Genomic DNA, 25,000 nt, shown 5'->3' with positions numbered 1-25,000 from the left:
TCACTGTTTCCCAAGTGTTCATTTACTTAAATAGATATTAAGTCTACATTATTTGTTATTACTAGGTCAAGTATAGTCCGGTTCCAAGTTGGATCCTCTACTAATTGGGACATGTATTGGTCTTTTAGCGTGCTCAGAAACCTATTTCCCCTAGCTGTACTACAGGTCTCAGTAGTCCAATCAATGTCAGGATAATTAAAATCCCCCATAATTAAAACCTGACCTAGTTGTGCAGCCTTTTCAATTTGCTGTAGAAATTGAGTTTCCTCAATCATACTAATATCTGGCAGTTTATAGAATATCCCTATCAGCAACTTCTCTGAACTTTTTCCTCCACTGGATATTTCCATCCACAATGCCTCTATATTATCACCAATATTCTCGCAAACAACTTTCTGAATACTTGGTTTTAACTTTGGCTTAATATGAAGACATACTCCTCTTCCCCTTTTATTTACCTTATCCCTCCTGAAGAGAGAATAGCCTTCCAAGTTGACTGCCCAGTCATGTGTGTCATCCCACCAGGTCTCAGTAATACCTATATCATCATACTGCTCATTTATTGCTACTAGTTCTAACTCCCCATTTTACCTGTCAGGCCATTTGCAAGCACACACTTAATTCTATTGCCTCCCTTAAGTATTTCCTTTTACTTAAAAAAGGGCCTCTCCTTATCGGCTATACTTCCCATTCCCCCCTCTCCACCTCCTTGACTCTTGTTAAATGTCTCCTTACTATTCTCAAATGTCTATCCCATAAATACTATCTTGCCCCTCCCCCCAAAGCCTAGTTTAAAATCTACAACCTTCTAACCATCCTTTCCCCTAGCACAGCAGCCCCCTCCTCACTCAGGTGTAATCCATCTCAACAATAAAGATGGCAACTGACCAAAAAATCAGCCCAGTGCTCTAAGAATCCAAAACCTTCCTCCTACACCAATCTTTTAGCCATGCATTAACCTCCCTAATCTCCCGCTGCCTCCCTGTACTAGCGCGTGGCACAGGTAGTATTTCCGAAAATACTACCTTGGATGTCCTTGCCTTAAGTTTGCCACCTATGTCCCTGAAATCATTCTCTAGGACACCCCATCTTCCTCTAACTCTGTCATTGGTGCCAACATGCACAGCAATTGATCTAAAGAGATTAGCAGCCACATTTGGTGAAAGTGATAAGAACAGGTAGGAGAGAGCAGGACAGTATTTGATCCGATAACAAGGGCAGTTGGGAGGTATGTCCTGCTTCATACTGTACTGGTCATGAAGGCAGAGCTGTGTGCAACTAACAGTAGTGCAAACAGTTTTGCCTGTGTAATTGTCAAAAATGTATCTAATATGATAACCCTCCTGTCTTAAGTGCCCCAGGCCTCACAGAGCCTTATTTCAGCTCTGGTGATACTTTAATGGTTCTTGCATTGATCCCATTGCCTGCCTTCTACCTTGCATCAGTCCCATTTTAGATCACTTTGTAGAACATATGGCCAGCCCCCATTGCACTGACAATATTATACATTTTTCCTCCTTTGTACATAGTATATCACACCAGCAAATCCTTGGAATAGCTCTCCCCTTCATCTTTTAGCCATGCATTAACCTCCCTAATCTCCTGTTGCCTCCCTGTACTAGCGCGTGGCACAGGTAGTATTTCCGAAAATACTACCCTGGATGTCCTTGCCTTAAGTTTGCGACCTATGTCCCTGAAATCACTTATGCCACTGTCTGCCAACCCTCCCTGCACTGTTATTAATTCAAACTACCACTAATCACTAGGCACATTTAGGGCTCATACACAATTGTTACAATATAAGTGTTTTCTTGCAGATGCTTGCAAAACTTTACCTTTGTGGTGATCAAACTGGATAGCCATTGATTATAAGGATTATTTTGAATGCCTTTTTCTAAAAAAAACACATAGTACACATATTCATATACTATATATAGAGAGATTTTACTGGTAGTTTGCATCTGAGGATGTCAGGAAAAGATGCAACAGTGGGGTAAGGTGGTCATATGCTGCTCTGGCAGACTGATCTAATACAATTGTGCCAACATATTTCGTAATAGTTAAACTTATTAAACAAAGTCAGATATGTTTTATGAAGGGAATTTTGGAAGGACGTGTTAGGAGCAACTAAACAAGTTTGAGCACAGAGGTATAAACCAGTTGCAAATAATCCAAAAGGATTCATGTATTTTTATAGGACAGGGCTGGCAGCTTTTTCCCAGCATTGCTTTAGAGATAACCCACTGTGTCTTAAGTTCTCACATCCAGGTTTTCCTAAATGTCACTACAACCAAATTCCAGTAGCTCTATATCCCTCCTACTTTTGTGTTGGCTCCACCTCCAGTTGACTTGGTCCCACCCATATGAGGCCATTATAAGAATTTTTCCCAGGACCACTTTAAGTTCCCAATCCGCCCCTGTGTAGAGGTGTTGCTCAGACAGAATCTAATGAACATTGTTGCCACATCTGATTTCCGGATTCCTGGTGACTATATTGCTATTGACATCAGGCAGGGAAGTGTACAATTGCTGCAGGAACACAGAAACATCTGAGCGTTGCGGTGAAGTGGCGAATAGGAGGTGACAGAATGTGGTGGAATTATTAGTGTCTTTTAAAATCCATCAATATTATATTTACGCTACATACATTTTTTGATAACAGAAGCAGACTATATTGGTGATGTATTTGTAAGCAAAAGCTTTATGAACATAGCTATGATGATGCACAAAATAGTTTGGGTTTGTGTTAGTTGGCAACTTAATTTATAGTTAACATACATACATAAATATTTTGGGCCAATATCCCCAAACCATTTGTTTTCAAATTATGCACTATGAAGTAGAGTATGCTACAGTTGCTTTAATACAAAACATGCATCCTTTTTTAGGGGGTTTTACATGAAGAGTAAATGTATGTATTGTATATGATTGTGTAATCATATATTATTGTGTAAAAATGGAATAGCAACGGTACATACCATTGCATCCCAATAGATTTTAGACTTTACGTAAAGCAAAAATTACTTAGTTCAATGTTATTTAAACCAAATCACTAAATCACATTCAAACTTATAATGTGATGTATCATATTTATTACACAGTGTTGATGAATTCAATGCAAAACCATTGACTGGATGACTTTACATTATCTTACAGCATATATAAGTTCGGAAGTACGAAAATGCAGCTTTATCACATCTTAGGAAATATAACAGTAAAAATGTAAGGGCAAAAGAAAGAACCACTATGAAAGCTTTTACCTCACAGATTCAGATGTTTCCACATCTGGTAGAATTACTGTTATGCTACCATCTGGTTCTGGCTTCCGAGTCACCATAGGTTTCATACCCAACATGTTGGGGGCAGTTCGTACAGCAACATTCTGTTGAAGACCACTCATAGTGTTCCCACGATTTGTAAGAATAAAGTTGTAATAAGTCTTAGGTTTGAGGTTGGTAATTAATTTCTTTGTTGTCCGTCCATCTACATCCACTGTCTGCATGTTATATTGAATCTTGACACAGAATAGCATAGCAGAAAATAAGAAAATTGGAGAAGCCCTCAAACATCAATTATAATTGTACTATAAATACGTCTTATATATTATCTAGGCTTAATTTGCCTGCACCATATCTATTAAGCCAAACAAACAAGTTTTGAAAAATATCAGAATATTCAAACTTACCTCATGTTGAAGAATATAAAGTTAGATTGTATTAATATAATGGTTATAAGTAGACTTACCCTTTTGCAATTTTTCACATTTTATTTATCATATCAAAAAGATTTATTCTGTAATTCTGACCACTGGTCAACACAAAATACTCTAATGTAATAAACCAAAACAATGCTGAAACTTTTTTTCTTAATTACACGCAAGAAACAACAATAATTGAACACATAAGTATTCATTCACTGTAATAATTGGTAGTAGCACATTTAGCTGTAGTTACAGTGTATTTTTCAGTTTTACATATCTGGACACAAGTAATATTGGAAAGAAGAATCGGCAAAATTTTAATCCTTGAGGTTGAACCATTGTGAGCAATGATCATGTGTGAGCAATTTTCATATCATGCCACACATTCTAAATAGAATTGATTTTTGGTCTTTGACTGGGTCACTCCGAGATATTTATTGTTTTGGTTCTATTTAAGCCATGTAGATATTGCTGTATGCTTTATGCCATTGACCAGTATCAGGGTTAATTAAATGGTAGAAGTTAAAATTTATACAGTTGAATCGAACAAAAATATTTTTTTTTAGTTTTGTTTTTTAAGGTAAAATAATAAAATATGTAACTGATATGTAAACTGTAGCTTGAACTTCATTTAATTATTTAATAACTGTAATTGCTGTGCAAGCTAATTTTTAGGACATACCGCTCATGTCATAAAATAAACTTGAAGAATAATGACTTACTTAAGGATCCGTAAATAACATGCATGCACTGTAGCTGTGTAATAATGCTCTATAATAAGGTCATCTATGCCTTGCCTTTAATAAAGGATTATCTAATCATTTGGCATTGTCTCGTATTTGTCCGACACCATCTAAAATATAAATATTTTCCCAAGTTGCAGTTATTTAGGTAGCATTCTTGGGAAAATGCTCAGTGCTGCGCTTGGCTTAGACACAAAAAAAAATCTTTATATCATCACACTATCCGCCACTTGGTATCTCTCATACCTTTGGTGAGATTTCATGGGACCTTTTCAACAATGATTTCCATTTTGCTACCCTCACATAAATGCAGATTTGTTACTTTCTCAGGAGACCGGTTGTCCCATGTATAATTTCTCCCATCTCTGCCATGGAAGTCTAACTCTGCCCAAATGTTCAGTTCTGGAGGACGGCCTGTTCTACAAAAATTCTTGTACCACTATCTCTCTATTTCGTTAAGGTGGACAGTGCTCCAGGAGAAATCATCATTGTATAGTTCCTTTGATTGGTATTCTCCAAATACTTTTTCTCTCAGTTGATTTAAATGTTTTTCAATCTTCATTGGAAACCAAAAACAAACAGTGGGACTTCTACAGGTTTATTATTTTTTAAAATCAGTTGATACTCTTTAATTGTACACTGGTGGAGACTGCTTATTTATGTGACCTCTGAAGACAACTGGTTGCATAAGGATTTGGTATACTCTAACAAGAGGAGTGGATATTTATATGAAAAGGATGAAGGGATGTTTTTATCTGACATTGCAGAGCATGTTTGTTAATCAGTGGCAACAATTCCAGAATTCATCCACTGTGGTTCCACTAAAATGTCCAAAAGGGTTGAATATGTTTCGCAGCTATTGAATACCAAATTACTAAACACAAATACTAAAACCTTCAATTTTGCATATCTGCTAATTCAAACAAGCATATAATTATCAGACACATAAATTAAATGAAGAAAGAAGATATATAGAAAATTACAAACAAGGAATGCTTTTAAAAAATGGGCAACAAAATGGAAGAAGAAAACACACATAAAAATTCAAATTGATGCTTTGATTTGACCGTAACTGTACTTAAAATACTCGTAAACAGTATATTTACTGTACGTTATAAATTCTTTCCCACTTTGAAAGACTGATATCTGTATTATATTTTCTTCCTATTAGGTAAGTATTAATAAATTACCACTTTGTTTGCATGGTGAGGATTTGCTTTATGTTTTTACTTGTAACTATTCTGGATCAAGACAGTGCCCACCACAACCCCCCAATGATTTAATTATAAATATAAACATATACTTTGCTTTTATCTGTATGTTAAGAAATAGTAATATGTAGTATTGTGATTACTATAGTTTTTGAATTCACAAAAATGATTTTTTGTAATAAAAACAATGTAATTAAACATATTACATATATAAATTAGTATATATGTAATATGTTACTAATGTATACATTAGAAATAACAAAACCCATGAAACAGCTGGAGCCAAAGTCTGGTTAGCTTCACTAAATAACTTTTCTTAAGTAGAGTGGAGTGTATTTCATGGTATACATGAACAAAAAAAACTGGTGGGGTCTTTAAAGATTGCATAGCTTACATTGACAATTTTGATAATTGTTACTATAAAAATATGATTTAACTTGTTCCTCTTACTTTGTAAGGCACTATTGAGTTGTAGTTTTCTGGAAATTCCCAACTCAGAAGAACTGAAGTCTTTGTGACCATCTTGACCTTGAAATTTTTTGGTAATACTGAAAAACAGTGAAGACAAGAGAGGAGAGCACCAGAACACTAAGTTATTGAAGTACAAAAACTCACTTTTTGGAACCATTATTTTCAATTGCGTATGAGGAGATTATAAGGAAAACAAACTTTGTGTGATTATTTAAATTGCAACAATTAATCACTAAGACCCCACACTTTGCTTTATGACTTCAAAACTGGAAATGCAACTATGATATAGTTAAAGCACAGTTACAATGGAGAAAGACTGAAATATCCAAGCATGAAGGATGAAAAGAAGCATTTTCTAAAGCACATACTGAAAAGGAAGATGATACAGAAGGCTTTCCCACCTGTGATGTCATTGGTGAACCCAGAAACTCATGAGAAGTGTCTTAACTAAACTTTAAGAAAAGGAAAAACACTTACCTGAAAATAGCTTTAGATTCACTCAATTATTAGTAAAATAAATGAAATAAAGACAGAAAGTACCATCCCATTCATTATAGTCACACTTTATCTGAAGGATTCACGTGATGCTGATTAGCGGCTTGCTTTCAAGAATAAAAAAAAATGCCAAGAAATTAAGACTGATAAGGCCTACCTTGATTTAGAAGATAAGTGTGGTACTGAACACTTGGACTGTAAGGCCCAGGACCTTTACTGGTGTGTGCACGTATTTTGACTTCATAAACAGTGTTAGCTTTCAGGTTGCTCAGCAAGAAAGAACTTTCAGAAGATAGAAGGTCTATTTCCAGCATTTTTTCTGCAGAGTCTGCTACCCAATAGACTACTGTATACTTGGTGATAATGCCATTCTGTTCAGCCAGAACAGGAGGCAGCCAGTTTAGCTGGATAGACACAGAAGTGATATTGCCAGGGTCAGTTAATTGAGGATAACCTTTAGGAGCTTCCTCTGGTATGATGAACTCTTCAACAGCTTCCTCACTGAAGCCCGCCCGGCTTTTGACCGCCATTCTAAAAATGTATTTTGCACCCTTGTGGATATTGTTGGCTGTGAATTTCTTTTCTTGAGCTCCAAACTCTAAAGTTGAAAGAACTGTAGCATCAAGACGCCCAAACTTTAGGCGGTAACCTAGGACTTGTCCAACTGACTTACTTGGTGGTTCCCATTGTACAAGTAGGCTGTTCTCGGATGTCTGGTGCACTGAAAGGTTAGGCTTATCTGAAACTTTAAGAGAAAGAAAATTCCTGAATGAATACACAACACATTTCATCACCAAAAGCTTAACTAATGAGACTAAGGTATTAATTAAAAAAAGCATTTTACCAATTTATTGGCTGATTGCTCATTATAATCATACTTGCCAATTTGGGCAAGCTGGCGTTCGGGAGATCGGGGGGCAAGGCTTAAGGAATCACGTCATTGACACCGCCCCCTAAATTACATCATACTGGTTTAGCCAATTACAGCAGGTGGTGTGAATCGCGCCATAAGCCCTGTCCCCCGCTACTAAATTAATGGTTTCGGCCAGGAACCGGGAGGTTTGCCTTCTCTCCCAGGAGTCCGGGAGGACTCCCAGAAATTCGGGAGTCTCCTGGACATTCCGGGAGAGTAGGCAACTATGTAATTAATGTAAACACCATAGGAAAAAAAGTGAAAAGTCAAAATGCACGATGTTCATACATCAATTGAGTCACTTACCTACTCACACATTTTAAAACTAGTCCATTGTTAAGAAATTTTATTTTTATTTGCTCACCACTAAACTCATTTGTCAATTTTACATTTCAGTGTCACTGACGTGACTGGACTTTCATTCTGATTGCAGTATCAAACTATTCTTTTGGGCATGCTCCAAACAAACATATTTGACCTTAAAGTGAATGACCTGACCAATTGCATCTTTTTTACAATAAAGACCAATTCAGTTTAATTTCAGTCACATCAAAACAAAGTACAATAATCAGTAAGATAAAACTACAATGTGATTGTGGGTTTGCATCTGTATGGCTTTGGATTGCTATAGTAAATGTAAGCAGTACGTAAATGCAAACAACCTGTTGGCTCATTTGTTCATTAACATCTGTGTTGTCGTTTGAATCAAGTGTGTTTGTCTTTACAGAATTATTAAAAATTAAACTGTTCTTTTCATTGTTATAAGCACCTGAATGCAATCTTGACGTTCAATCCTGCCCGCTGAAAGGTCAGAATGAGTACTGACAGTACTGTGAAAGAGAAATATATCCACTCTTTGGTAATAAGTAATAGTGATACTGTATTACTAGCAAGGCCCTTTAATACAAGGGCAACAATGGCAATTGCACAGAGCACATTTCATTACACATTACACAGATCATTACATTTCCTAGTAACTGAGCCTGGATAAGGAAGGCTATAATATAGGTTGTCTCTCAGTCCCTTGATTTTCTACTATGACAAGATACTCCTTGTTTTAAAGATTTATGTAAACTTAAATGTGCTGGAATAAAAATAAATAAATAAAAAGGAGCATTGCAGGGGAAGTGGTTTTGCATCTGAGCTGAGTAGATGTGCTCTTTGTGAGTTCCTGCAACATCTACTTATTAAAATCTAAGATTATTCGGTGTTATATGTGCATAAACCTGCAGCCATAGTGTTATGTTTGTGCTAGAAGATTTTGAGACCCCAACGGTATTCCGCAGGTTCCTTCCTCCAGTCCCCCAGGCATGTCAGCTTTCAATACTACATGGTATGTCATCATAGCTTACAATACAATTGTAACCTTCTCTTATCCCTACTGTATCATATTATATGCCTATATAGACCTTAAAAGTTTTGTATTTTTTTTATTTGCTTTATCAGTGTACTTGTTATTACACTACTATGTCCATGCCAGGACCACATGGGTCTGTGATAAATTAAATAAACACTTCTTTTTGGGTCAAGTGTACACTGGACGCAGCAGCAGAATTATTGGAACATGCTCATTGGAAGCCCCCCTCCATTTTACACACAGCGAAAACAGAACAAAGATACTCACCAAGCTGCCACAAAGACCATCAGAGAACTCCATTCTACCTGTGTAACTGCATGCACAACTCCAACAGTTGCTAATCCACTGCCATGTTGTGGTCACCTGTGACCTAACTATACTCATCAATTGTGGTTTTCTAAAAGGGGCATTCCCCCATATTCCCGGGAACCTGCCATCTGATCACAACTACAAGAATCAGATATTATCCATATGCTTGTCTGTACTTTTCCATTCCATTTCCGTTCAGAAATTCCCCATGCAGCGCTCTTCTGCCAAATCCAAGAAAGCCTCCACTTCGAACATCACGCAACAATTTACTAGAACAAGAAAAGACCACTGTACAACAAGAATCACTACCATCCCCACAACCCCCTCTGGAGCAAGAGGAATCCCTACAACCAGCTTTGTCTACAAAAGATGACATTCTGGCTTAATAAAAAATCATGAAACATATTTTAAAGAGTCCCTCGAATCCCAGTTGGAGAAGGCGATTTTCTCCATCAAAGCAGATATATCCTACCTGGCTGCCTGCACCACAAAGCTACAGGACAAGCCAGAACAATTTCCATTGGTTTCAGCAATGCACCAACATAGGCCTGGAGCATATCAGCAGTGAAAAAGAAGAATTCAAAAGCAAAAATGAGGATTGACCCAGAAACCCAAGACAACTTTGAACCATATATTCAAAGCCTGTTTGCTGCAATGAAACCCTGAACTCAACCCAAAGGGGATCCCAATCGAAAGACCCTATAGATGTCATAATTTAATTCTTGCATTTTTAAGACAAGGAGGGCATTATGGAGGCTACCCATGTCAAACCACACATCATTCATGAGAATGCTAAACTTCAATTCTACCAAGACTTGTCCCCAGTAATTATCGCCAAGAGAAGAGAGTTGAGGAACCTCGCAAAAGGCCAACGGAGAAAGGAATTTGCTACAGGTGGGGATATCCTTTCAAACTCATCCTAGACCTTGGAGGGACGATTGTCCTGATTAGAGACCTCAGAGAAAGGAAGAATCTGCTTAGTTACCAAACGGAATCCAATCCTCCATCCGGGGAGTCAGCCCCTACCAACCCTCCATAACTAGCCCTCCCAACAGGGCAATTACTCTATCCTGACATACTGTTTTGCTTTGTAAATAGACTGTACCAATATGAAATATGATGTAGCAAACTCCCATTGTCCAATAGATTGTAAGCTTGCGAGCAGGTTGTTTTATTAATGTCATTCCGAATTGTAAAGTGCTACGGAATTTGCTGGCGCTGTATAAATAAATATTGATGATGATGATGATAGACCGTAATTGTCTATAAAACTGCAGTCAGACACAATGGACTGTATTCTTTACCCACTCTCTAAACCTTGCTTTACGCAACCATTATCAAAATCACTGCACTCTCACCAAATCATCGCTACAATATTACCTGCATCCTATCCTTTCTTGGCTTCTGCCACTCCCATCATTCTAAACTTTATCCACACTAGTGTTTAATTACAAGGACTGCTACCCTCACCTAATACAAGGGCTTATTCTTACATGCACAAGACAAGTTGTAGGACATTTGCATCAATATTGTTATAATTGCTGTTTGGCACTACATCCACTGTTAATGTATGTAATGCTTTATCTGCATTTTTATATATTGTAGGTGCTGTGCAAAGGCGGCATGGAACTGGCATTGACTTACCACCTTATAAACTTACTCATCTGCTATTTCGGTCCTACTCACCACAAAAGTAATCAGCGTATTGCTCTCAGGGGTGCATGCTGCCTGGAGGGCCGCTGTACATCATCATCTAGATGGTAATGTACCTGCAAACATTTTTGCTTATAGTTGTTGCTGTGTGCTTGTTAGATTTATTAGTTACACACAATATGATTGGTTTTATAGAGCAAATTTTCAAGTATAACCATGAAACAATCATATTAAGGTACTGTGTGTTTCCCATCTTCCACAAATTAATCCTACCAAAATGTTTCACAACACGTCATTCTATGGTCCCCAAAAAGTATTTTAAACTTAACAACCCCCCATCTTACATACCACAGTTATCAGCATTCCTAATATACAAACACCCTACTACTCAGACATGATTCAGTAGTCAAGAAATCTTCATTAATCGCTCTAAGAGCTAGCCCAGGAATATGGGACCAACCCATTTAAACTATTAATTTTCACATCATAATCCCCATTTTACTAACCATTCCCTTAGTCCCATATTGGTACTACCATTAATGGTCTCTGCCCCTCTGCGGATCCAATCGTAGTAATTGTTACTTACCCTACTACCCATCTCATCCTCTAACCCCCCTTCTGCTTACTCCTCATTTTATTTCAATTTGCATACTTATTTTATTTTTTTCTCTACCTCACTTAAGAGCCAAAGGAACCCAATCCAGCCTAGCACCAGATTCGTAAGCATGCCACTCAAAGTAGCCACCCTGAATATCAAGGGACTAAACTCCCGCTAAAAAAAGACCACTTTTATTTCACAACTCTACAAAAAAATTATGGAGACATAATTTTCCTGCATGAAATCCATTTTAGATCCTCCAGTCATCTTTTTCTAATTTCTAGGCAACTTCCCTACGCTTCCCTTCCCTCTCTGTCCTGCAACCAAACCAAACATAATGGTGTCACAATCTGCTCCATGCCTATTGTACATACAAACTGATGCCTACTCACCATGTGTGGGAAGCACATAAGGCCATGATTTGGGCAATTACCATCAGCTATGGTTCGCAACACAATAAGGAGCAAATATGCAAAATAGAGGAGCTTACCAATTTGGTAAAACTCCTTGAAAGTACCCATAAACGGAACCCTTCCACGAGTTATTACTGGAAACTCCTTTCATACAGAATTGAAGTCAATAATATCCTAGCTGAAAAAAACTGAAAGGTCGATACGTTGGCTTAACGATTCTATGAAATGAGCAAGAAGGTGAACTCTTTATTAGCACACAGACTTAAGGCTAAAAGAGTGAAGCAAGAAATACAATCAATTAAAGACACTTTAGAGGTCCCACAATATGATCCTCTTATAATTAATGAAATATTTAAAACATATTACAAGACACTTACATAAGACAAACCCATCAACAGGTATTCCCTTCCCCGCCATCCAGAGTGAGTAGGGACATAGAAGAGGCAGATTTCCTGTGTCCTATTGCAAAACATTTGAGCCCTCGATAAATCACCCATTTAAGGTCCATGTTCAACAGACAATTACTTGATAATACTAGTCGTATAATAGACTAAAATCATCACATATATAAAAACAAAATCACATCACTACTGCTTGCTCTAAACTTCGATAGGGTATCATGGTCATTCTTGGCCTTAATACTTTGACAATTTGGCTTTAGGGGCAATTTTCTATGAGCTATTAGTGTCCTTTAACGTAATCTTCCCATGATAATTTTTACCAACAGTTTCATTTCAAGCCCTTTTAACCTCGCAAACGGTACCAGACAGGGGTGCCCACTCTCCCTGCTAATTTATGCCCTGGTTATTTTTTTTTACTTAAACAGGTTACTTTTTATTGAACTTGGTAACACAGTTGATGCAGGTGCTCACAGTTGGCAGATACAGTGCAGCAGCAATCAGGTTCATAGTCTTATGCAGTATACAGCCTTTTTTTTCCGAAATAAGTTTTTATTGAGATTTAAGAACATAAATAGGTTATACAAACATTTTCAACGTATTTGTTCTGATTGGCAAATGAAAAAAAGTACAACCTCATGGCATCAGGCCAAGGAAGAATAAATGTATCAAAAAGAACAAACATTTTCAACCACATATGGCAGCTGTTGATAACCTAATACATAAAACACAAAGACAAACACAAGGGTGGGGAAGGGGTAAAGACATAAGGAAAGTGTAGGAGGATAGCATAATGAGATCCCTCATAACAACATATCCATTTCGGTCTCAGCTAATTGATTAAGATATATCTAAATCCTATATAAAACAAGTTTGAAGTATAGTCTAATCCAAAAACCATTTGGGTCCAGTATATCCCTGCTCCTACATATACATAGTTTAGGTGAATATGTCTAAGGCTGCGAACTCTGGAGAATCAATAAAGTTCAACCAAGGGCCCCAAATAATATAATATATTTCAAAAGAGTCTGTAGTTGACAGATGTAGCTCCTCCATAGACCTATAATATTCTAATCTATAATGTTATTGAACCTTTGGAAATTTTGGGTATGATTAAGAGCAAATCACATTACAAGATAGCCCTATATGCCAACGTAGTGCTCTTCTCCCTTACTGAAACACTTATCTCTTTGCCCAGCTTATTTAGGGAATTGTCCGAATCTGACACAATTTCAGAATATAGCAATTCTTTGATTTTGTCTCAAAATATTGCCTTATGTTGTCTTGGCAGCTGTCTATGAGTCCTATTTAAGGCTCATTTGAGTGTGGATCACAAGCCAGCCCTTGTTAGATGTAAACCCATATACCAGGGGGGTGAGTGCATCTGATTTTAACTGCATTTTAATGGTGTTTAAAGCAAATAGGTCAGTGTAGGACCTGTATATAATGAGATGCCCTTGACAATGAGATGTAGGCTTAAATGTATTGATCAAAATATGAACTAATACCTCATGTTTTCATTTTGCTAGATACACACAAATATGCAGTGTTAACGATAAGCACGGACAACTGTCTTTTTGCTTTGCTAACAACAACTAGTCAGAAGCTATATACTTTCAACTATCTGACCATCTAAACAAACTTCTTAAACTGAACTACAACTTAGGTGTCAACATAACTAAATCTTACGAACCAACTATACAAAGCAAAATTTCCACCTTTATTAATCAAGATCGACCGAGACCTCTCCCACTGGAAGAAAAAATACATATCATAAATAGGTAGAATAAACGCAATAAAAAATAATGCCCTTCCTAAAGTCCTCTACTTGTTACAATTTTTGCCTGTGGCTGTGCCAAATGGGGCAATTAATACACTTCAGACAGTATGCAACAACTTTGGAACTACAAGAAACCTCAGTTGCAAAGGAATCTATTGGCCAGGGCTTCAGTAGCGGGGGGATTGGTACTACCCATGTTTCTCAAATGCCACATGCCCAAAATCTAAATGCATCCAATCAATGTTGGAGAGAATGTAGCCTGACAGACAGCTTTGTTCATGTTTGGTGGTCTTGCCCCAAAATAACTCTAAATATTTAGAACATAATAAAAACTCTTCTTTCTAATATAACAGATCTGTCTCTTATGCTGAGGCCCACAAATCTACTACTTTGCACCCCTATAACACACAAAGACAAACTTCTAGATAAACTCATACTTCATAAATGCTGCACTGCAAAATAAGAAATTGCATGCAACCTGAAAAAGCACAACACTTCTCTCCCTGGCATCTCTGGAATATAAGATATGTATGTCCCCTGACTCATTTTCACCCCCTTCCCCCCCACACACTTACTCAACCTGTTTTACCCCACATCTTTCTGCAGAATTTACTAAACATGAATTTCAATAAATTAATGTTTGCCTAATTGCTTTCTAACTAATTAATTATATTTTATATGTTATCACTGTGTATTGTTACATTACAATTCCGATATTTTCTGCAACAATATATCATCTTAGATTTGCTGTGTATTACCATTTAATCTGCATTTTATTTATTCCCTGTATATTCTGTTTGTAAACTGAAAATAAGAGAATTTAAAAGCAAAAAAGTGTAAAAGTGTAAACTTAACTACATTTTAAGTCTTTTGTATAGCCCTAACAATAACCTAAATTAACCTTGTTCCCTTATACCAAATTTAATTGCAAACTCTACAACATGTATAAACAGCATATGATCATACGTCTAAATTAAGCTTTAAAACTACTATTAAAGCTATACCAAATCTTAACATATCTCCATTTTTTTTTCTACCCAAATTCTAAACACGATTTGTAAAAGTATTTTGTCACAGTTGTTATGTGGCCTATTAATTTGATCTTTGTCCTGGTCCCACTAATGTTTATAGTGCCCGAGATTCAACCATATCATTGTATATATTCTTTTTTTTTTCAGATGTTTTTACACTTAGAATAACTAAATCTAAAATACAAGTTCTTTAATTACAACAGATGCTAATATGATTAAAAAAAAACAATTATTTTTACTATGCACACAAGACTTTAATCAGACAGTATAGCCCAATAACTTGTACTTAGCTGCATATCTCTGTTGCAATAACAATACAAATGCAAACATCTGAAAAACTGACCTATAAAACACTTGGATAACAATTCGCCTGATGGCCCCAAATTTACAGCATTACCTGATTATCTATTGAAATTGTGTCCATGGTGGAAAATGTGGTTGGACGATGACCACAATAATAGGTCACAATGAAGCCCAAAGTGATCTAGTCACTTGGTTTTGTGTATACTTTTCCCACTTCATGTACTTACTCCACTCTGTTCATACAGTTGCACTTTAAGGTACACTATACAACATATTTTCTACTACCTACCCAGCAATTATTCTTGCGAATAGTCCCAAAACCCTTCAGTGCAGTCAGTGTATAAAAGAAAGGCAACTGCCAGTGGACAGCAGAAAAGGAGGCACTACATATATAAGAGGAGGTATGCTAGAATACAACAGCTCTCTGTGAAAGAAGAGACTGGTTCTCTGCATTGGTGTTTGAATACATATGCACATTATGTAATAACCCTCCATCTCTGAAGACGAACAGGGCTGGATTTAGCACTGGCCTCAGCAGGCTTGGGCATAGGGCGAATGGAGGCAGAGAGGCGGCTCTGTTTTTGAACAGTGGCAGGGATGAACTATGTGAAGAAGTAGGAACTGTATTCTACTTTGTAATACCACTCATTGATCACATGATATACTGTGTAAAATGTGTGGCTAGTGGTCTATGTAGGGTTTAGGTTGCCAAAGGTTGTGTGCTCACAGGCTCCATGTACTTTTTATTAAATGTTTATCAAAAACACTTTTTTGACAAATGTTTCCCCAAATCATTTTTAAAAGTTTTATTTTTAACAAACAAAGCAAAAAACTTGGTTTTCATGCATGAGTACCTTTAAAGTAAGAGCAAGCAGAGGCTAAATTCTGGTAAAAAAAAACAAATATTCAACAGATGCAACTTTACAGTGGCAAAAGCAGGACAGACAACATAGGCAACCTACTTATGCTGCACATTTTTAAAAGAGTGTGTTTGTATCTTACAGCTCTATTTCACAGAATTGTTTGTGGATTACAAAATCTACTCATGTATAGAAATAGATGTTAATGAAATAATGATTTTATAATTTTTTGACCAGACCATATTGCAGAGTTTAGCTATGTGATGGTTAAATAAAGAAAATATATACACACTTACATAGAATACCTATTTCGTGCACCATAGTAAAATTTGTTTTTAATTATATATTTATTAAAGAGGTCTTTTTTAACACGATCCCTTTCAATCCTTATCGCAAAGATAAGGTTTGAAAGATTGTGTGTATTTGTTAAAAAACTTCAACAGTCAAATTGCAAAGACTTCTCTCCAATATTTTCTATGGTAACTATTGCAAAGTGACCACTTTTCTGATAGTGACTGGAGGGGAGAGCAGTAAGATGTGGTGAGGGATCCGAAGATCCCTCTACTGCAAAACTCTCCCCATACAGCCGACCTGAAAATTTACACATGCGGCGAGCTGGCGAATATTATCGTATGTGTAAAAGCATTTTCAATACTTTCATAAATTGCACTACATAGCAGTCCAATAGGCCCCTAAGTCAAATATCTCTCTCTATCTATATATTATAATATATATATATATATATATATATATATATATATATATATATATATATATATATATATACACATATATATACACACACATATATACACACACACATATATATATATATATATATATATATATATATATATATATATATATATATATATATATGTATATCTATACATCTATATAGAGCTATCTATCTCTATCTATACACATATATAAACATATATCTATATATACACACATCTAAATCTATATATACACATCTATATCTATATATGTATATATATATATATATATATATATATATATATAGATTATATATATATATATATATATATATAGATATATATATAGATAGATAGATAGATAGATAAAACATAGCTATCTATCCCTATCTATACACATATATAAACATATATCTATATATACACACATCTAAATCTATATATACACATCTATATCTATATATGTATATATATATCTATATATATATATATATATATATATATATATACACACACACATCTATATCTATATATGTATATATATATATATATATATATATGTATATATATATATATATACACACACACATCTATATCTATATATGTATATATATATATATATATATATATATGTATATATATATATATATATATATATATATATATATAGACAAAACAAAAGCACACACATAACAATTGCCAGTCTTCAGCATAAAATTGAAAATATGGTCTTTCGTAAAATATGTGCTTTTTGTAAACTTCTTACACAACACAAAATATGTGTGGGAAGAGATTTCATATCAATGCTTTCATGAATGATGACAAGGTTTGCTGCTATGTGCCTCAATATCTAAACACGTTCACGAATACAAGTTTTTTTTTAAAAAAATATTATTTAATAATTGTATTGTTTCAGTTCCAAGAATCCTAAACTAACACAGCAACATTTCCAAAAGTACCATAAGTCGTCGTAGCTGCAGGATGCATAGCGCACTTGCAAGAATATGATTCCTGAAAGGCATGACAATTGATGTCTGCATTGTACAGATGTGTCCACAATTATGGAACGATTTAAGGACAGAGACAAGTGTCTAATATGCATATGATGCATAGATAAATCTCTAAACTGTTGCACAGAGTATTAAAGTGTTCCCTTGACATAGCACCTCCATGTATAACATACTTGCCAACTCTCCCTGAATGTTAGGGAGACTCCCTGAAATAGAGGTGATCTTCATTACTCCCTGAAGAGTCTGGCATTCTCCCTGATGCTGAGCCAGTACAAGACGTGGTTGGCTTTGCCATCTGTGGCTTGATGACACAGTTCAGAAATTGTGTCCTATGTCCATGTATTGATACCTATGGAGGTGGCCATTTTCATGGAGACCAAGATTTCATCAAAGAATGACAGGTATGACAACATGACTTCAGTAATGGAGACAGAAATGTAAAAGACACTTCAGTCTCGTGAGATTCAGTAGATGCTTTTCTTGAACGCATAGTTGCCTACTCTCCCAGAATGTCTGGGAAACTCCCGCATTTCTGGGAGACCTCCCGGGCTCAAGGGGAGAGCAGGGAAACATCCCTAGTAGATAGGTGGTGGGGGCGGGGCTTACTATTGCAAATATTGCATCATCTTAGCCCCGCCCCATTTTAATTGCCAAAATTGTGACAATCGTTTAGTTGGCGGCACCAAAATGATGCAATTCGTCAAGCTCCACCCCCACCTCCCCCGGGATCTCCCTGAAGCCAACGAGGAAAAGTTGGCAAGTATGATGTATAATGCAAGCATGTTCACAAGCAGGTATATACTAAGGGCATTAATATATATTCCATTCTATGTCAAATGACCCTCTTTATAATGCCATTCTTGCTATAACACCAGGTTTAACCCAGTATCAAGATAGCATTATAAGGAGGAAGCACTGTATATTACTGTACACACTTAATATAGAAGTGCGTACATATATTTCATAGAGGAGTGATTATGTCACTACAAACTGTGCCATGGTATGAATTCATAAAAAAATAAATAAAATAAAACTCAGTTTTACTTATTTTTTCCTGAATCCATGCAAATTATCCAGATAAACATTCCGAGCAGCATTCAGACAAGATGACAACAATGTAATTTGAACCTTACAGCTCACTCATTTTGGCAAACAAATCTTTTAAAATAAATGCCCGGTTTCCCCCAGATAGGTAATCTAATCTAACAACATGAGCCTGATGTGTGTTCTTACTGTAACTAGTAAACCTTACCTCAACTTATGGCAACTGGCAATAGGCTAATACTCATTTGTTTCCAGATCATCCACCTCCAGAAGAAATTATGGGGTATGCGAGTGTTGTTAGGGGAGACAAAGAACTTTGATGGACAAAGCACATTGCAAGAGTTTTGGTTGCCAGTATAAAAGAAGAAATCTTACATCAAAGAACCTAGAGAGAAGAAGCATTCATCATAAGAAGCAAATGGCCATTGACAGGTATATGAAAAAATAAATTAGCATAAAATCTGGATGAAAAACAGACTATAAATTATATAAAGTGCATGGGACAGTCCCCACTGTTGCAGTAACAAAAATTATGCAATGTTTCTATGCATACTGCAGGTTTATCTGTCTAAAGAACTCTCAGATTTCTGAAGGTAAAACATGTCAAACACATATTAAACAATTCAGAGTCCTCTGCTAAAAACTATAGAAACTACAAGTGATCAGACCCAAAATATGTAAAACTAGCTATAATGAAAAACCGATTATAAACAGGGCTGTGGCTGAAGTACCTTAGCTAGCCAATAAGACGTAATAGGAATATTTCCATTTTAAAAAAATAGTACACCTGTAAAACCATTTGCATTGTATGATGCGCAGCAGCTCTCTCTCGTTTTTCCAATTCCCCCCCCCCCGCCGCCGACAATCCTCCGTGCGCCGCTGCCCCCAAGCGCTTACCTGTCACTGTAGTCCTCCGTCCCCGGCGCGCTGTGAACTCTCGCGAGATCTCCTCAGTAAGCAGATTACTGAGCGCCGGGGACGGAGGACTACAGTGACAGTGCTCAGGCTGCTTGATCCGCCCCTGGACCGATCAATAATGCTGCTGAGGACTTTAAAGGGCCCCCTGGATGCCCAAGGCCCCTGGGCTATAGCCCAGTTAGACCTCGGGTTAATCCGGCACTGTACCAGACCACAAAAATTATAATTAAGGAGTAGGTTGCTTCAAATGTACTGACAAATTCAGTTATTTTATGTTCTTTTTTTAGTCCCTTTTAGCACATGATTTGGAGGATATTTGCACGCATTACACAATCCAGCGCTTGATCACTATTTTATTCTCCCTATGTAGTTGACAGGTCCTGTTTTGTTAACTGCATTCTTAGACCTTTGCCAGAACACATATGAATATGATGCATTCAAGGCACCCTTTATTTAATGAGTAATTTAACACCACATACAGCAATGCTTTGGAACACTGTGCTCCTTTGTCAACCTTAACGTGTTCAGTGAAAAGTAAATTTAAAAAACACTAGACTTGCTAATGTGACCGGGTAGGGTGGCCCGGTACCATCTACTGGGGGTAGATGGCAATTATAGCAGCCGAGAGATTTCACACAAGTCCAAGCCAGTTTAATTCACTAAGAAAACAAAAGAAAACTCCAAAATAAACACCTTACAGTCAGGCTCTAACTAAACACTGGTCACTCCTGGCTAACAAACTAAAACAATAAGAATTTTCAGAACAGTAATTTACAGGCAGATATCAGGCTCTCTCTCAATTAGAATTCCGCAACCCCTGTCCCCAAGCAGTGACTCAGGTGCTTTGCAGCATTTTACTAGCACCACGCAAGTGCAAATCCTGATTACCAGAATCACTGGTAACTTGAAAAGACCCAGTTAATGGGCCTAATGGATGGAGCCCGTCCTCACTCTCCATCCATAACCCCAGGACCCTTTTACAGCTTTTCAAAGTCCTATAGCCCTTCAGCAGCTCACAGACAATTACATTTTCCAGGTTTTTTTTAAAAAACAAATAGGTTAGGAACCTAGGTGAAGTATACCTGTCATCACATTCTTATCCAGTGACCTTGGCACACTAACTATACCATAGAGATGCCAGAGTTCAAAATCGAAATTCACTGTACAAAGGAGACAAATGTAAACATAGTAATTACTAATTGTAAGAAGAAGTTAAAATCAGAAATAGTACACACTGTCAGATTAATGATACATAGAAGTAACAAAACAATTGTATTCAAGGTAATCTAAATGTGAGATCATGGTTCGAACCTAGTAATGCATACTTAATGGATCAAGCCTGTGACTGATGTAGAAGTTCATAGAATATTGTCCGTATAAACAATTTGAAACATAAATAGAATCTCCTAATATCAGTTTCCTTATTCTGTTTGCAACTCAACTCATGGTGTGAATTTGACAAGGAGAGATTAATATGTTTATATTTGTCTCATTTGCATACTGACTATAAGCCATGCTTGCCAACTCTCCCAGAATGTCCGGGAGACTCCCGCATTTTGCGAGAGTCTCCAGCATTTTGCGAGTCTCCCGCACGAGTGTGGCAATCTTCCGCATCTGGCAGAATTCTGCCCACTTCACTAAAGTGGGCAGAATTAGGTCCAAAATGCCGCGATTCACCAGGAATTGCGGTGTTTGGTCCCGCCCCCTGCTGTCAAATGACACGTTTGTGTCATTACGTCATGGGGGGTGGGGCCAAAATGACACAAATTTTGGAGCCCCGCCCCCCATCACGCCCACCTCACTCCCCCGGCAGGCGGGAGTGTAATGTCTGTTTGGCATAATTAACGAGCCAAGTATAGCCTTTTTGTTTATTGAACTGAAGTCTCACTAAGCATGCTGTCAGATTGAGAAAGGGATTCCATCCCTGCACTACATTTGCTTGATAATAATAAAGGATGCCTTGAAAGCAATATACATGTACATACTATGTGCTGATGCTGTTCTTTGTATTCACTTGACTTTTAGGCCACACAATGCGCAGGACTTTATATTCCAAACAGACATAAAGTTATAGTTTGTTATATTTATAGGCTATTCAAAGCTATATAAAAGAAGAAAAAAAAAACATGGCCCAACCCACAGAAAATGGACAGATGTAAAGGATACAATGCTTTGTCCCTAACCTGTTAGCCCCTTATTCTAGACCAATGCTACTCTCTGGTAAGGAGCACTAGTGAAAGCATTAGAGAGACTGTTTGGCATTCTAGAGAAGAAGTTTATCACGCTAATCGCATAAGTCATGAATCCTACCCAAGGCAAATGCCTTTAATTAACAAAGAGGACATGCAGCAGTGTTTCAGTGTTGACAGGTCCTCTTTAATTGCACACTGAATGTTATCATCTGCATGGTCCAAATAAGTACTGACTTAGCAGCAAGGCATTCACTTTAAGACTTTTGAAAAAATAATATAAAAAAACTATAGAAATAAGTCCCATGAACTAAAAGGCTTTTTTTCCCATGTGGTGCATGCAAACTCTGTAAAGGCAATGGGCAAGGTGCAAAAACTTTCACTGGTTCAGATAATGTAATGGAATATAACATTAAGAAATGTATAAATTGTAACACAATCTTTGTTGTATATATGCTCTTGTGTGGATATGGCAAGAGACATATAGGTGAAAGACCATTAAAGAACATTTTAGATATCTAAAAAATGATAGAGAAAATCAGCGTCCAAAGACATATTAAGGCAGTACATGGAACAAACCTGATAGTTTGAGGTTCATGGGCCTTTAACACATTCAATGTGACAAAAGGGGTAATGACAGGTTGAAGTTATCATCAAAACATTACATCTTTTGGATTCTAACACTTCAAACTCTATATCCAAAAGGTTTAAATAAGGGTATGAAATTATTCCCTTTTTGGAATTGTGAGTAATTTATTAATTTATTTCTGCTTACCAAAATGTTTTTCAGTAGATGTTTTTTTTTACTTGTTATAATATGTGATGTTAGAATTACTTAATTATTAAAAACAATATGTTATATATTACAAATGCAGTACATATAACAATTGATATGTTATCTTGTATTGCAATTTTCAAGTACCTGTGAAATAATGTTAAAGAAGCAATTGTTTATAAAATATTTTTTTTTTATTTTTTTTTTATATATATGTCTGTTTCAGATGATTATCCTGCGCCTGTGTTCCCTGCTGGTAGATTCTTCTTCATTTTTATTGGTCATGTGATCTTTGTTTTGTTGGAAGCTCGAGAGGTTGTCCTTAATGACTGTTTTCCGATATAACCAGTTCTGATTGACTCTTACAAATACATCCCTATACAACCATTGGAGAGGTTTGATGTCTATGACTTTGCAATCAAAGGTTATTTTTGTTAAATCCATATCCCACCCAGGTTGTTTTTTACTTATGAAGTCCCTTTGGAAAGTAATGTACTGAAATGTTGGAATGGATTAAATACATATTTTTGAATACAACAGCAGTCTGTCTTAAAACCTCGAACGCCACCTCACCTAGAATCTATTTATTGCACTATCCACAGAGAAAGGCAACAGGGTAATGTACACAATATACAAATATATATATATATATATATATATATATATATATATATGAGAGAGAGAGGTGTGTGTGTGTGTGTGTGTGTGTGTGTGTGTGTGTGTGTGTGTGTGTGTGTGTGTGTGTGTGTATATATATATATATATATATATATATATATATATATATATACACACACACACACATATACATGTAACACCCCTAGTGGCGTTTTAGTAAACCTTGCACCTCAGGGAATACAGGAGGGGGTCACCTAGAGGGCAAGCTAGAAGTTTAAGAAAAGTTACATAAACTGGTTACCATGGTGATAACCCAGCCCAGCCTGTGAGACTAAGTGAGAAGGAGGGGCTGTCATTAAGGGGGGAGAAGGAGAGGAGATAGAGAGAGATGTGACACATGAGAGGAGAGATGTAGCTGTGGACCTGGGAGAGTGGGGTGGAAGCTCCAGGATCCCCAGCATTGCCTGGAAGTCTGAGCATGGTGACTGCACCAGGGCAAGGAATGTGTGCCCTGGATGAGTGGGAGAACTCCATGTCACTATAGAGAACCCAAGAGAGAGTGGGATACTTTGCATGGAAGAGACCCTGGAGTAGGGTTGCTACAAGAGGCATGGTAGCTGTATTGTCAGAGCCTGAGGCTTGGAGTACACAGAGTGACGTGTCAGAGCCCACAGGAGACATCATTCCCGCAGAGGAGTGAGCTGCAGTTGAGAGGTACACAGAGTGTGTCAGAGCTGCATGGAGAAGAAGTTGCCTGCCTGTAAGCATCCATGTGAGTGCCCCTGCAGAAAGGGTGATCTGCAAGACATGTGATTTATGTTATATAACATCTGGATAACATTAAGAACTGTGCAGGAGGAGTAGTGAGATATATTTGCAACCATATTCGTATTGCTCATTAAGAACTCTGCTGGAGAGAGTAAGGAGCTGTATATATTACTCTTTATTTCTGCAACCATTATGATTATCGTGCTGGAGGAAGAGGAGTGTAAATAAAGAGTTCAGTTTGTGATAGAGATGGTCTGGCGCCCAAATTATTGTGACTTTTATTACACTGCACCACAAAGTGACATTACCTGTGTCCTACTAACTACAAAGAAACACCTGCATGTGCAGGGACCCCCTGATCATTTACACCCATGCCCATCAGCTAGCCAGGGCTTGAGAAGGAGGTGCATTGTGTACCCTTTGCACCTCATACTACACACAGTAACAGGGGGTTACATAATGGCGCCCAACGTGGGGCTCGAGCACAACAGATGGAGCAAGTGCTTGCAGGACACAGGGACTGAGTGCAGTGTGCACACAGTGACAGGGGGTTACATATATATATATATATATATATATATATATATATATATATATATATATATTTATATATATATTGTTAGGAACTTACCTTGTTCCCGTTCCGCTGCGCTGTCAGCGGGAGCTGACAGCGGTGTCCATCTCTTCAGCGCTTCTTCTGATAGCGCTGCCGCACTTCCGGGTT

The 25,000-nt window shown here is 37.0% G+C and overlaps 1 protein-coding gene across 1 annotated transcript in view; it reads right to left on the bottom strand.

Annotated features, from left to right (window-relative positions):
- Positions 1–25,000, bottom strand: part of LOC142149471 (receptor-type tyrosine-protein phosphatase S-like) — a 418,525-nt gene that overhangs the window by 187,005 nt on the left and 206,520 nt on the right. The window contains 3 exon segments of the mRNA XM_075204866.1: positions 3,261–3,514; positions 6,105–6,202; positions 6,778–7,365. Of these exon segments, the coding sequence (XP_075060967.1) occupies positions 3,261–3,514; positions 6,105–6,202; positions 6,778–7,365 (940 nt within the window).

This window comes from Mixophyes fleayi, chromosome 1 (genome assembly GCF_038048845.1).
Source record: "Mixophyes fleayi isolate aMixFle1 chromosome 1, aMixFle1.hap1, whole genome shotgun sequence".
NCBI classification, from domain to species: Eukaryota; Metazoa; Chordata; class Amphibia; order Anura; family Limnodynastidae; genus Mixophyes; species Mixophyes fleayi.
Note: the sequence above shows the minus strand (reverse complement) of the source record. Positions and strands in the feature narration are given on the sequence as shown.